The following is a 16,290-nucleotide window of genomic DNA, read 5'->3' on the forward strand; positions in this document are numbered from 1 at the left end:
ACTTAGTAAAATGCCAATGCATTGCGACATTAATTATTAAAACGATTACCATATGATCGCCTATCAATTGGTGAACTAAGTTGAATTAATTTTACATATTCGTATGTACATACATATGTGGACCAAACAGTTGGCCAATTTTCACAGTGAATATCACGATGCTTATCGTAGCAACAAACTACTTATTACGTATTTCAAATCAAATGCTTTAATATAATCTGCTAGTATTTTTTAAATTTGAAATATAATTTACCCCAAAGTTCCTGAAACTACGACCGGCAAGGAAATTGCGATAATTTCTACAAAAACTATGGTAAATGTCAAGGCTAGCCTTTTTGTCCTAAGCTGTGGTCGTTAAAAAATTCGAACAAATCCGACTACAATATTGCATTTATTTTTGAACTTAATAATCATTTTTTAAATGTATGCAATTATTTTTTAACTTAATAATAATGTACATATGTGACTCACCTCACCTCAATATAAATATCGTCGTTATACTAGCAGAAAATGTTAAGTAAAAAATTAAAAGCCTTAAATTTGTTATAGAATTTATAAAAGTCAAAACATTAATACTGATTTAGGTCACAAAATAAACAGCTTCAAACTTCTTGATTTTCGAAAAAACTCACTGAAATTTTGACCTAAAGCTTTCTACCATTATACCGACGATATAATCCGAATCATAGTGTTTCTATATTTGTCTTTTTCTCATATGTAGGTCAAATTAAGGAAAGTATTGATATTTCTCAAATTCATTACACTAAATGCGTACATTTTATTAGTTTCATTTATATTTAAAAAAAAAAAATTATAAAGTAATGATTTACATCGGCTTACTATACATATGTATATATTTTGAAGCTAAAGATACATATGTACACCTTGTCCTTAAAATATTGGAGATCCTTGATTCAAACAATAAAAACAGATTTGACATAATTAAATCACTAGTTATGATACTAATCTCTACGACAGACAAATCACTTATATTATGCATGTGCACCCTTACAGTCATATTTTTAGATCATAGATCAATTAACCAAATTTGAAACCTAATGCCTAATTAAGCAACCAAAAATCTTCATAGATTAATATGCTTCAAGTCTGAATTGCATATCGTTTACAATCAGTTCCTTTACATAATCATATTAAACAAAGGTATACTCAAAATACAAACATGGATCTTTTTAAAATGCAAAATGCAGACAATAAACTGCTATTATTTTTTTTTAATTGTTCATCATGGTCCATGATCTCGTTACGGGTCGGAAAATACGTGCGAAAGTATATTGAACCGTGAGAACCGTAACACACACACATATTGTTACCAAAGTTTCGCAACTGAAGAACGTACAATTTCGCAAGGACGTGTCCGTTTTTGAAGATTCGGAACGCCAATTTATAATAAAAATATAATAAAAACATAAGCACTCGAATGGTTAAATATACAGATAAATGCAACTATAAAAATCGTAACGGTCGAATGCGTTGCACGACATATTCGCAATAACCTGATCGATCAGGGTCAAATCTTTGCCGAAATGACGAAAGAACATCATATCTGTACAGTGTGCAATTAGACAAGATGTGTTGAAAATATTTTTCATTTGGTATTGGATCGCTTTTATAAGTGCCGACAATTTCAATTTTGCACACAGTCTTAATTAGAATGTTCCCCAATACATATTGAGTGACTCTAAATAGCCCAATACAAAATAGGCCTGACAATTTTGTGCAAAATACATATACATATATATCAATACATAAAATGTTTTTAAAACAGTCATATGCAATTATGGACCGTGTGTAACTATGGACCTCTTTGGCAGCCACATGTAATTCATTCATACCCCTTATCAGAATATTTTTTTTAATTCATAAATCTGTAGCAATTTGTCTTTTAATAGCAATATGGTTTTTATTCACAGCACAATGAAATCGATTAAGTGATCCTAGTTGTGTTCTTCACTCTTTCAAAATATCTAATTATAATTATATATATACAATTATATCTCTCCGAAAGGACTGGAAATATGTTTTGGTTTAGATTTTTTAATGCTTTTTGTTTTTCATAGATTATGTTCACAATCACAATACATCTAAGGTCTATTCTAAGTACCTACTGACTTAATGACTGTAATCAATTTAACCAATTATTTCTCTTGTTAGTATTTATGTATTGTCTATTGCCTAATGCTAGTGTATACAACATAAAATAAAAAAAAGCTCAAAAGCCTATTTACAATTATATATGCATGCATATTCAGTTAGCAGTATGGCTCGGTGGTTTGCGTTTATGCTAAGCACCGAAAGGTTGCTGGGTTCGATCCCATGCTAATCTTTAATGCTGCTGGCCAGACTTGGATATTTGTGATCGTTCGTTTCCAAGTAGATCGTTTCCTATAAGAATTTGGCAATTTATCTGATTTCATTGTTAATACGCTTCCTCCATCAAATTGGCAAAATGTATGTCACCAATATCTGGATTTGATTTATGTACAATATATAAAATTTATGTACAAGTCTAAATCCATAGATGTCTCTATGGATTAATTAATTAATAGTTTCGTGTTCTTTAGCTTCAGCGATTTTTGTACTAATCAATGTTTCTAATTGGCTAGGAAGGCGTGTTGGTGTTCCTTATTTAGCAATTATCGTTATATTATAATTAAAACTGGTGACTTTCTACAGTTGAAAAAATCAATACTATATTTTAGGCTAGATTAGATCCAAGTTGACATCAAACTTGGCACCATAAAACATTCAACCAACCAACAAAATTACTACCCATTCCTTGACAACCACTTTTTTTAAATTTTTACTAACTATACACATATGCAAACGAACATTTCGAAAGCGCTGCACCTTGCACTATGCAGCGCTGCACCCAATCCAAATATTGATGCACATTGTCCTACTCCGACATTGTTGCGGAAAAAACTCTATAGCTCCTTTGTCTACAACTGTATGCATATTTTTTTCTTTTTTCAGGCCAACTGGTTCAAAGCGGCACAGTACTGCCGTTTCCACGGTATGCACCTGGCCTCCATATCCTCCCAAGAGGAAAACGACAAGTTGGAAAAATACGTGCGAGACTCCGGTGAGTGACCTACCGAGTCCTGCTTCAATATTTCAACAATGCATCTCTTTTTTTTCACTTATTTTATTTATTTTTTTTTACTTTAAGGCTACGGCAATGAGCACTTTTGGACGTCGGGTACTGATTTAGCCGAGGAGGGCAACTTCTTCTGGATGTCCTCTGGAAGGCCAATAACGTTCACGAACTGGAACGCCGGTGAACCCAATAACTTCCGGTACGAAAACGGAGAGGAGGAGAACTGTTTGGAGTTGTGGAACAGGGACGGCAAAGGACTCAAGTGGAACGACTCTCCTTGCTCGTTCGAAACGTTCTTCGTATGCGAAGTGAGGAACGATTGAAAAGTGCTATTTTATTAGTGGTTCAGTGTGAAAATGACTTTCAAAAGCGTTGCCAATGTGTATATATACCTATATATAGTTTAACATAGCTATCTTTAAGTAGAAGTATACCTGCTTCGTTCCAAATAGTGATGAAATACATATTTTTTGATAATATGCCACTTTTGTTATTGGCAAATGTGTGCACGATTTCATCACTATTTGGAGCAAAAAATAGATAAGCTGATCCTGATTGAGACTAGGTCAAAATTTAGACTTCAGGCGTTGAAGGATCATATTTCACTGTTCGTCACGGTTGCCTTTGGGGTATACAACATATGTATAATATCAGTGAAGGATAAAAGTCAAGAAGGACCATAAGATGGTTCAAAGTACAAGCCTTTTAAATAGGCTTTTGCCGGTTATAGATTTAAATCCAACCAGAATAGTGTTCGTTTAGTATATTTTTCTATCAAAAGTAAGACAAAAATAAAAAAGTAGATCGTTATTTCAGTTTAAGTGTAGCATTCCAGGTTAATAATATGTTGCATGTCAACATTTCTTGAATAAAAAAGTGCTCATAGTGCAAAAGTGAAACTACTAATTTGTAGGAACGTATGTAAATGAAGGAAACAAGAAGGTTTCAGAGATGGAATTGATCAAAGTGTACAAATATGCAAATTCTATCCATTTCAATGGAAACAAAATTTTTTTAGAAAAACATCATAGCATTTTCCTTAACGTTCTTTCAATGATTCGCGCGCGAAAAAGTTTCCACTTCAAAAATAGTATATGAAAGCTAAAAGACTTGAAAACCAGCTTTTAAGTCAAAATCGTAATAATTTTCAAGTTATCAAACAAAAAAGCCCCCGATAAAGCAGACCTTACAAATGGTCCCGCAAATTTCAAATGCTTTGAATCCGTCTCAAAGGACCGTACATACATATATCGTGTTAGCATTTAGATCACTTTCCGTCAAAGCCTACAACGTATACACATAAGGCTTATACGCTTAAATAGTTGACTTTGACGAACACCGACTAAATTACATATTTGTCTAATAAAATAAAAAAAGTCGTAATAGATTCAGATCCGCCTCGAAGGACGATATTTTCAAATTACCCAAGTCTCAATGGATCGATCTAACGTGCTGTTTACATCGAAAATATACATAGCCTCCATCGTGTTTGTATAGCCGGTGTAAACATGGCACTATTCTATCCGACTGTAGTGCCTTTCAAAAACAACTTAGACTTAAATATGTCACAGAGCCTAAATGTATGTATGTACATATGAATGTATATAAACGATTACATGTTTTTGTGTAATTTAATTATATTTTTATATTCATATATACGCGTCGAAAAAATTTCACCGACCGTTGCGTAATATATTTTGTAATAATTTACTAGGAATAAATTATTATAAAATATATATTATATAACGCAGCGGCGGTGCGGTGCGGTGGTTCAATAATAATAAAAACATACAATTAAAAAAAACTAAAACCACACGTATCAGTGTTTAATTTTTAAATGTTCGACCAACAACGTCGAATTAAGCTGTCTGAGATGAGCATAGTAGAATATGTTCATTGTGTTTTTCATAATATTGATTTTTTTATTGTAATGAAAACACCAAAATTATCACTTTAAGTAGTTGTAATGAGTATTTTTTGAAAAAAAATTAATTATAATAATAATAATAACACTTTCAGTACTGCTACATATACATACAAATAATACAAACGAATCATTAACGGATGACTCGAATTTGAGTCGTTTATGAATTGCTTAAATAGTATTAATATTTTTATACACATATTTATTAGAATTTATATTATAATTTTCGAAACATATAAAAAGTGATCCGTCCAAAAAAAGACCTGAAAAATAATTTAAGACTTGTCTTCGTTGGCATTATTTACCCTACAAAAAATAAAATGTATACTTTTTAGAGAAATAATTTTATTGTATATTATTATTATTATTATTATTTCGTGTACTGATGTTTTATATGTAATAAATCAATTTTATCGTTTAGAATAAAATATTTTTTGTAAATAATCTGACAGCTTTTTTATTTATTTATTCCATACGATGAAAAAAGATATTCGATGGTATGTCGTCGCATTTGAAAAGGTTAACGTGAAAATTTCATTGCGAATGAAAAATGCATTTTCCGGTGTGTCTACCGTTTACCCCACAACAACAAACCAGACATCAAATTGCATTTAAATTATTTACGTAGACATAGCGTTAGTCAAACATTGTTGAAGTCTGAAGTTAAGCTAACCTTTGACCTATGGACTTGAGCGAAAAAGCGAACCAAGTTTTCTTTTTAATATAATTTACAGAAACGACATGTATTATAAAAGTTAGCAATTCTTTCTCAATAGTTTAATGCAAAATTTAAGTCACTTAAAAGTCAAATTTCCTATATGAAAACAAAAATTACCAAAATAAACATTAATGAAATCACCATTCGATGTCAGTATTTTAAGTTAATATTACAAAAATATTTATTATAATAAGTTCCAATTTATTTCATATTACTTCTTCCTCTTTTTTTCAATCACTTTTCCAGTATATCACAATAAAATATAATATGTACATGGCTTTGAAATCTTTCATACTCTGACTCCTATTCCTAATCTACCAAAAATACTCCAAAGTAAAAATCTTATTCTGATTACAGTTATAACTTCAAATATGGTCACAATTTAGACTGCCGATGCTAATTCAACTCTCATACAACGTTTTTGTATGAGAGTCCTTCAATCCTGGACTCCAACCCTTTCAAAGCCCATCTAAGATTTAAGTTATGACGAGATAGTAGTAGTATTACATTTGTAAATTCGACTTACACTAAGGCGTCGATACTGACTACGGCTCTAATTTTGACTACGAATACTATTCTGAAAACTAGCTGACTCCTAATAGGCCCAAAACTATGACTGAAATCAATCACACTTAATAAATGTAATTTATTTATTTTATTTTATCTTTAATTTTAACCAGGAAAGCCAAACGAGTAGCCTCATTGCTGCCATCCTGTCCGGAAACATTGTACATTTGATACAAATATTATTAATATTATGAATTAATATCCATAGAGACATCTATGGTCAAATTTACAGCATTTAAAAAATTCAGTAAATACGTATCAATTAACATCCATAGAGATATTTATTGTCAAATTTGTAAATTTGCAACATTTTACAATTCAGCGAAATTTGAGATCGCTGAAAACTCGAGATTTTGCGAGGAAGTGGGTAATTTTGCCAATTTTTTGGAACCGTTTCAATGAAAATTAGATAAATTGGCAAACTCTGATAGGAAACGATCGACTTGGAGTCATAAATCCAAGGTCTAGCCAGCAGGTTTATATGAGATTTATATGCTAACCACTAGTCTATTCTGCTGGTTAAATCATTTTTAAATATTTCATAAATGTTGACTTATAAATAAATGTTTCTAGTATTATAGATGGAAACGTCACAGGAGCTCAAGCTACTTGCTATTGCTATGTTTTGAATGTAAACTTTCATTAAAAAATTTTAAACCCCCGCTTTTAAAACACTCGAGTCCTTATAAAACTAAACCAAAACAATGAGATCATTTCTATTTGAGTCACACTGTGATCTATTTTCACAAAGCTCCAAAGGCTCGCACATATAAATATGACAAAGAACTTGACCATGAATGTTGCCAAAAAAAAAATCAACAATTTTTAATCACTACAAACTTGGTCCACCATCAGACTGAACAGAACTTAAGAGGAAAATCCAATCGAAGATCCAACATCACAACCAACAACAACTGATAGACCTGGCACCGAAAAGTGCATCGAGTGCACTTCGGCCGAATCTTGAAATATTTTCCAGACATTCTCAAAATCGACTGACAACATCTGCAATTATATTTTCAGCTATCGCTAATCACCTGGCGCATTTCTGAATTTATTTTTTTCAGCGTTTGTAGCGTGCGCGTGCTGAAATTCCACGTGTTTATTTTCAGCCCAGTGGACCCGGCTATCGAAATAATCGTCCCACTAACCTTTTCCGGAAAGCTAAGCCCGCTAAACGAATGTGCGAAAGCTCCTATCGGATTTTCAGCCCTTGCTCAAATCGTCGGAGGCTAGATGGGAAAAAAGGGGGGAAAAGTGCGCGAAAAAATTTGGCGGTTATGACTCGCTAAGTAGGGGTCCAAAAACGCCGAATGAAAAATGCAAAGATGCCGGAAAATGGGTTTCCTTCAATTCGAACTTCTCCCAGAGATTTTCCGGCGCGAGGAAAAAATAAGGCGTGGAAAACTCCCTTCAAACGTTTTCTAATATATATATATATATATATATATATATATATATATATATATATATATATATATATATATATATATATATATATATGTACATATGTACATATATTTCTTTGGAAATTTATGTATAACAGACATATATATATATATATATATTTCGTTCGTCGAATGAATAATGTGTCGAAACGTTTCCAATATTGATGTATCACATCGAATCTTATATGCGACGCATGCTAAGCGCTTGGGTATGTCGTCATATAAGGCATACGAATGTGAAAAATGTTATCAAGCTTACATATACATATGATATCCAATAAGCTCAATATGAAATATGAAATTTCAATAATAATATAACACAATTAATAAGACACTTTATTGTTGGGTCTGTAATTCGTTTCTGATTGGCTGTCGTCAAAGTTGTTTCTGATTGACTGGATTGGACAAAGAAGTTTGTAATTGGCCGGTCGTAAAATAATTTTTTTTTTTTTCGATTCAAATAAATTTAATAAACAAAACAAATGAAGATTTTTTCATGATTCGACAGTATTCTCACTATTAGACTGCATTTTCATTACAAGTTACTTTTATTATATTCGTGCTAAAACGGAAGATATCTACAAAAGTGGAACCGAGCGAAGCCGGGTAGCACCACTAGTAATAATATATATACATATATATATATATATATATATATATATATATATATATGCAAATGTACGCGATGTATGTATGTGGGTATGTGGCGGACGCGTCGACCAGTATAGAGATTTAAAAAAAAACAACTTTTAGAATGCCAGGAGTATACATATGTTGTGCCTAGTGATCTAATATATAATTTCGAAAGAGACTTTGTATGTTTGTTTGGTTCATAGAATCCGTGACGTCATTGAACCAATCAAAGTTTCCATGCCGACGATATGATATCATTACATTTTTTTTTCTATTCAAATAAATTTAATAAAAAAACAAATTAATGTTTACTATTATTACAAATACTGATCGAAGCCGGGTAAAAACACTAGTATTTAATAAAATAAATACACGCGAACGAGGCGCACGACCAATCAGCGTGAAGTGGTCCACGAGGACTAAAACGTTTCAACAATTACAGGAACGACGATACATTCTGACCAATGGGTGCAATTTCAGCATCCGTTATAGCGATCTGGGGTGACGACCAATCGTGTCGAGGAGACGCGGGGAAGCGGGGTAGTGGAGAAGTGGGAGAGATGTGGAGCGTCTGACATGTGCTCCTGATATTGAGCACCTGACCTGGAACGGGTGACGTCAGCGTCAGATGCGCTGTGCGAAAACGTACACACATTCATTCATCATTTCGAACGGGTGAACGAGTTGGATCGGCGAGCAGGGGGTAATGCGCGCACTCAATTTTTTTCTATTAATACGTGCGCGTGCCTATAAATGACCTTACATTATATTTATATATTATATAACATATGTACATAACTTTATTTTAATTCGTGTATATTGTGCATTCCTTTCCGAAACCACCCGTTGAAATCTACGGGCATAACACTAGTCTAATATATGTAAAATTTCGAAAGAGACTTTGTATGTAACTATTGCTGGTTCGTAGAAAAACAAATGAATATTCAAACAAATTTAAATAGAATAAAACTATTCAAATAAATTTAATAAAATTTTTACCATTAGATTGGCCATGTTTAAGCGGTTTATATTACAAATACCGAGCGAAGCCGGGTAAAAACACTAGTATATAATATTGTCACACTAGTTAGTATGACAATATTTGCTACCAGAACATTTCATCCTAACATTTGTACTATAACCGAGATCATACATAGTAAAATTAAACATATCTATGTACACTACATACACTAGTACCTTTGTAATACATTTTCTTATCAAATAAAAATCAAGGTGAAGTTTTTAGCATTGCCGTTTGACATTTTCTAGCATGGGTTGGAAAATGTTAAACGAGCCGTTACCTGTCGAACTATCGCCGAATTTTATCCATAATGCCTACAAATACATATATAGAGCGTCTTTAAAGCACAGAGATAATAACTCTACAAAATTGTATTGTACACAGCGACGTTTTAAATATATAAATCGGGGGGGACCGAATATCATAATAATATAGTATTGGAGGCCTTCGATCCCTTTCAAAACCCATCTACAGTTTAAGCTAATATACCGTAAGATAGCTGTCATATCTACGTACATATGGGTATTAAAAATTCTGGAATCACATAGCAAACAAACACACTTGCCCAGTACTAATCAGGCGTTTTTGTATGCGAGTCCTTCAATTACAGGCTGTCCAAAATATATCTATGTAGAGTGTAAGTTAGGCTACTATGAGATGTTCCTTAGCCAAAAATTGTTCATTTGATAGCACCTTTGTGCTCTAAAGACGCGATATGTATATATGTATGTACGTACATCGGTATAAAACATGTCTAAGTCCACATTGTATACACTCGGATATATAAATCGGTACTTTGATTATGGCAAAGTTTGTCCCTTTGGAGAATGGGACGTCGAGAGTGTATATGTGTGTACTTAGGGCAGGATCAAAACGGAGAGAGAGAGTGGAAATGGAGGCTTTTCTTTTGTACACTTGCGCGATCTCCCGTGTATATGTATATAAAATATTATGGGTATAGTACCTACTTGTTTGTGCGTAATGTGTGCATAGAAACATTTGCAACATTCACATGGGAAAACTTGGCGGAGGGAAAATACATACATACGTACATATGTTTTTCGGTGTATTTATTTTCTAACCCCTTATGATATTATTTTGACACTCAACCCTATATTATCCCTTAATTATATTAATTAATTAATTATATTAACCCATATCTAGGCTATGACATTTTTTTTCACTCGCCTCTTAAAGATCATGCAGATGTTTCGAAGCAAAATGTACTAAGAAATGTATTCGATCAAATAAACTAAACATCTAATATATAATTTCGAAAGAGACTTTGTAACTATGTATGTGAGTATGTAATGTTGGTTGGTAAAATCGAAAACAAATCAAAATTTCTATGACAACGATTCGACATGGTTTCGATTCGATATATATTTTTTTTGGATTCAAATAAATTTAGTAAAAAAAAAAAATGAATAATTACTTTTAGATTCGCCATGTTTAAGCTGTTTATATGTATTACAAATACTGAGCGAAGCCGAGTAAAACAACTAGTATTTAATAAAAGAAGATTTACCAATGAAATTCGTATGAAGATATACATACATAACCAGCAGTGTGGAATAGTGGTTACCACTATTATGCTTTCGAGCGGAGTGGTCACGGTTCGATTCCCACTTTTAACTGTTGGCCAGACCTTAACTTGTGACTCTAGGTCGATCGTTTCCTTTTAGAGTTTGCCAATTCTTCTGATCTTCATTGAAACGGTTCCTGTTAATTGGCATTGCCTTTCCAATCTCTCTTGCAAATCTCAAGTTATTCAGCGTCTTGAGGTTCGCCAATTTCCCATCATAAAATTCTGCAAAAATTTCTCCATAGATGTCACTGTGGATGTTTGTATAAATTTGCATTATATAAAAATGCTTGTATTATTGTATCGTATCTGTATTAGTACACTCGTCCCTTTGGAGCGATCTGTAAATGCAAGTGTACATTTTCGATTTTCTATTAAGAAATGATTTTAAAACTATTGTATTTTTCGGCATTGTATAACCTTTTTATCTGGAAAATTTTTTATTTCAATTATTACAATTTTTCCATATAAAAATGACAATTTTTCTCCAGAGTATCACTGAGATGCAAAACTACACAAGAAAATATTATATATCGTACATATATTTACCAACCGTATAATAGGGTTAAAAAACAAGAAATAACATTTTTTTAATATATTAGTCATTCATTGATAATGTACATTTATCAGAAATATTATATCCAAAACTATTATAGTATTGTAATCTAATCTATAAAAAGTAGGTCTCATATTTTCGTAACGAAAATGATAAATTTCAAATTTGCGGAATCACACCTAAACAGACAATTAGGTCGATTGTATACGCGTGGATAATTTTACAGGAAATCGGAGATGAAACGTACTCAATATTCGTATCCGATAATTATTATCAAAGACCAATGTTCCATACGCTTTCCAACGAATATCCTTTCCCAGCGTGTAATAATTTAATTGATTTATTTTTTATTCACATTTAATATATTTTTGATAACTGGGATATTACGATTCAAAACATTCTCTCCATTTCCTCGACGTTGAGCTGGCATTCAATAGTAAAATGCGTGAGCGCTTATTGGTCGAGTAAGACAGGGATTAGAGAAGACGGCGCTCACCCAAAAACCCTCCAAACAAAGGGAGAATTATTCCACTTAAAACTAAAGATAATATTTGTTTAATTAGAAACCTTTTCGAAATTATTTTTATATAAAATTAAATCATATACATACATATATATTCGATTCCAAATTTTGATTCACACTAATTTAGCCACCGTGACTAATTTTAATACTAATAAAGTATAATATACAGAAAGGTTTTATAGTACTTACATACATATATGGATACAAAAGTGTTCGGCTCATATGTTGAAATTAGGGTGAAGTGCATTTGGACGAACTAATGCAGTTTTTAATTCAAAAATGCCACTTGGCTTGAAGAAAAAGATCTTCGATTAATGTGCTTTGCAAGTTATGACGTATGGATGTGAAACTTGGACATTGATCGCCAAGTTTCAGCACAAAGTCCAATGTACTCAAAGAAGTATGGAGCGTTGTATGCTTGGCATAACGAGAAAGGACAGGAAACGGAATACGTGGGTGAGAAGTATGACAAGGGTTGTGGATATAGTGGATAGAGTGAAAAGATTTAAATGGCAATGGGCAGACCATGTGGCTAGAAGAATGATAGACAAAAGAAATGCTGATATGGTACCCGAGAGAATGCAAAAAGGTAAAAGAAGACCGCAGGGCAGATGGGTGCACGAAATTAGGAAAATGTGTGGATTAAGATGGATGAGAGTTGCACAAAACAGAAACGACTGGAAGCGTGTTGGAGTTAAATATAAATCAAATCGAAAAATATTGCATAAAAATTAACGTTTATCTGTCTGTTTATCCATTGTCCAAATTTACAGTTTTCAATGTAAAACCAGCAAATTTTGTATACTATATCAAATTGTACTGTAACTTGTATTGCCCGTATTGACAATACATACAATGTAGGTCGCCCCTACGTCACTGTTGTCAAAGGTCACAAAGTATAAAATTTATGATACATGATAAGATGAAAGTTTATTTTTTTGTTCGCTATGCAAATCTACGTTTTTCGATTTAGAACCAGCAAATTGCTGACCCATAATTCTATTGGGTGAGTTCTTCTTGAGCACATCTGAAAGTTTGGATGTCTCGAGAGTGCAGTAGCACGTAGCACTCTTATGTGCATTTTCTCGGTCTCAAAGTAACTTACATATGTATCTATATGTAACTAGTGGTGCTACCCGGCTTTGCTCGGTTCCACTTTTGACGATGTCTTCCGTTTTAGCACGGATATAATAAAAATAACTTGAAATGGGAATGCAAAACCATGCATCATTTTTCATGCGAACCATGAAAAACATCTTCATTTGTTTTTTTATTAAATCTATTTGAATCGAAATAAAATATATTATTTAACCACCGACAAATCAGAAACCGTTTCGGTTTTATATATAAGATTTTGTATTACAGTACTACTACTGAGATCATAAATTACTAAATCTTCTGAAAAAGTTCAAACTATTGCTATTTTTTTTCGAATTTCATCCGCTCGGGAAATTCAGTTAGCGTATTTTATAAACACGCATTACATGAGACTTTTGAGAGAAACAATTATAGTCTCCAGACAGTTATACATATGTACATATGCACATACAAAGGGGATCATAATTCTGGATAGCAACACGTGTACAGGTGATTTCATAAGTACATATGTACTTATTTCATACAACGTGCTATCCCATTCAACTAACATTATTTATTTATAATAACGACCCCAAATATAACAGAATCTGTGTATGTAAAATTTAACATCATCCCTTATATTAACGAGCCACGGAATCTATTATACAAGCACAAAAAAAAAATTAATAAAACATGTAAATTGAATCGACGTTCACTGGTTAAAGGAGAGTACGAAAATAATGCGATTCGATTAAATCTCAAATGTAAATGTTTACGATTCACCGGTTTATTATCATTTTTCCCTCCTCTCCCTCTCTCTCTCTCTCTCGTCTCCCGTTCTATTTCGGAAGCGTTTGTGTCGAGAGAGCAAAGTAACGAAAATGTGCCCAAATCATCAAAGAAAGAAAAATAATTGATGACCCCTGCGCGGAGTAGTACGCGCGACGCGTCGTGGGTCGTCAACCGTTTCTCATCGATTAATAATTTCAGCGAAGACAAAAAAAAAACATCACATAAGTATGGGTTTATATTATTAGTCCTGTCACATTCCCGGGAGCTGGTCTATTTCGGTTTATCGTCGTGCATCACGCACATATGACGTTCTGACTTTGGAACCGGACGAAGTGCAAGTGTTTCGGTTACGTTAAACGTCACTTCGGTATTTAGCCGGTGATTTATAGACGCCATTCGCTCAACACTCCCATCTGAACTTAATCCCGTGCTTCATTTGTTCTCCGTTTATCATCGATGGGAAGCCGTGTTTATGGAAAGCGTGTGGAGTAATGTTTTCAGGGGGAAAATTTATTTCTGTACGTATATATATATATATATATATATATATATATATATATATATATATATATATATAAAAAATATGAATAAACAATTGGAGTGTTATAAGCGTTTAAACTATTATTGGGTACTATAGACCCGCCCCTACTCTTCAAAAAAGGTGCGCAGAAGCAACAGGCAATACATAATTCTTCACTGCGCATCTTTCCCATGGAGTGGGGTTGAGCCTTAGTCAAATAAATTATCTGTGAATCCTTTGAATGCTGAACAACGCCGATCGGCGTTTTGCCAACAGGTCCATGAGCCTGAAATCCGACGATAGGCGTTGTCTTTTGTATATAAATTGTATATAAAAAATAAACAAGAATTTTGTCTGAATAGGCGTTATATGGGTTTGGTGCAAACGATCGAAAAGCGCCAGACAGATTGAACCACAGATTAACTGGATGGCTGCTTTAAACGCAATTCTCGACTTCACGAATGAAAAATTGCACATCAGATGACGAGTAACCTTTCGATGTGCACAGATGCAATTATTAAAATGGTAATTATTAAAATTGAGTTGGATCTTTCTGGCGAGTTTTTAATAATTTAATAAGGAAAAATTCGGAACTATCAGAAGTATCAGTGTAGGCATGTCGGGACTTCGGGTATATTTCGCTTAGTGTAAGTGCGAGCAGTGCGCACGCATAAGGTACATGTGTCGTTAATCTGTGGTTCAGTCTGTCTGGCGCTTTTCGATCGTTTGCACCGCATCGGCGTTATATACGTCTGAAACATTGCATACCCATCCATACAACACAGCGCCTAGTACCCGGCGCAAGAACGGCGCCGGTCTAATCCACCCTGCTCGTGTAAAGCCGGGCTATAGCTATTCCCCGACTTTGGATTACCTACAAATTTTATACCTGCTTTCTATTGGATTTCTAAATAATTCTAATTGGAAATGTTGGCGAAATTTTCAGCGTGGCGAGCTTTCGACAGGAAAAACGTCAGCACTCAAAGGGTTAATCAAGTTAGCTAAGTTAGATATGTCAAAGGTACGTTTTTGCTAAGTGTGAACGTGCTTCAGGAACGCTAAAACGCAACACTCTTAGCCCATACATATACACAGTCTCAAAAATCACCCCCTGGAGTGTTTTCGGTGATATTTTATCCTTGTATTTATCCTTGCTTGACAATGCTCGATAACAATGAATTCCACGTTTGAAGAAATTTTGGAGAAAAATATGTACTCTGCACGTGCAACTACACCCGAATTCGATTTGGGGAACACCCACTGTCACAGCGTGGAGTCAAGGGCGTGACGTTCCGTACTATTCAGTGTATTTTCGCCCTTATAGTGCAACTAAAGCCCGGATAACCAAGGTGCCGTTCATTGTTCAAATGTTGTAAATGCATTGTCAAAGGTTTGCCGAACCTTTTTTACAAATCATTTACAACAATTAAACAATGAGCGGTACCTTGGCTATCCGTACTCTAAGTGCAACAGATGTAAATATGAAGGTTGAAATGAGGATAAAATAAGATTTAAGGTTCAAAATCTAGGTACACGTTATGTTAATATAATACCATGCAAGCAAGTTCGTATTTTTTTTTTTTTTACATATATATATATTTAGATGCAAAAAAGTATCAAAAAAAAAAAGAGGAATGTATACGCTTATGTTACATCATATGTAAATCCCATGATAAAAAAATCTTGTAAGAAATATGGATGTTATAAAAACTTTTGAAGGACTACAGAATTTTCTACAAAAAGCAGCCAAATGCATTATGATGAAATTTTATGTTTCAATCAAAGAAATAATGTGAAGAAAGGCTGTT

At 33.3% G+C, this 16,290-nt stretch overlaps 1 protein-coding gene across 6 annotated transcripts in view; it reads left to right on the forward strand.

The window, feature by feature from the left end:
* The window catches only part of tfc (Brevican core protein triforce), a 117,920-nt gene extending 112,998 nt beyond the window's left edge, over positions 1–4,922 (forward strand). For all 6 annotated transcript variants that reach the window (XM_077434121.1, XM_077434125.1, XM_077434120.1 and 3 more), the window contains 2 exons: positions 2,995–3,103; positions 3,191–4,922. In XM_077434121.1, the coding sequence (XP_077290247.1) occupies positions 2,995–3,103; positions 3,191–3,441 (360 nt within the window). In that variant the 3' untranslated portion in view covers positions 3,442–4,922. The remainder of the gene's footprint in view (positions 1–2,994; positions 3,104–3,190) is intronic.
* The last annotated feature ends 11,368 nt before the right edge of the window (positions 4,923–16,290 follow it).

Source organism: Arctopsyche grandis, chromosome 7 (assembly GCF_051622035.1).
Source record: "Arctopsyche grandis isolate Sample6627 chromosome 7, ASM5162203v2, whole genome shotgun sequence".
Lineage (NCBI taxonomy): Eukaryota > Metazoa > Arthropoda > Insecta > Trichoptera > Hydropsychidae > Arctopsyche > Arctopsyche grandis.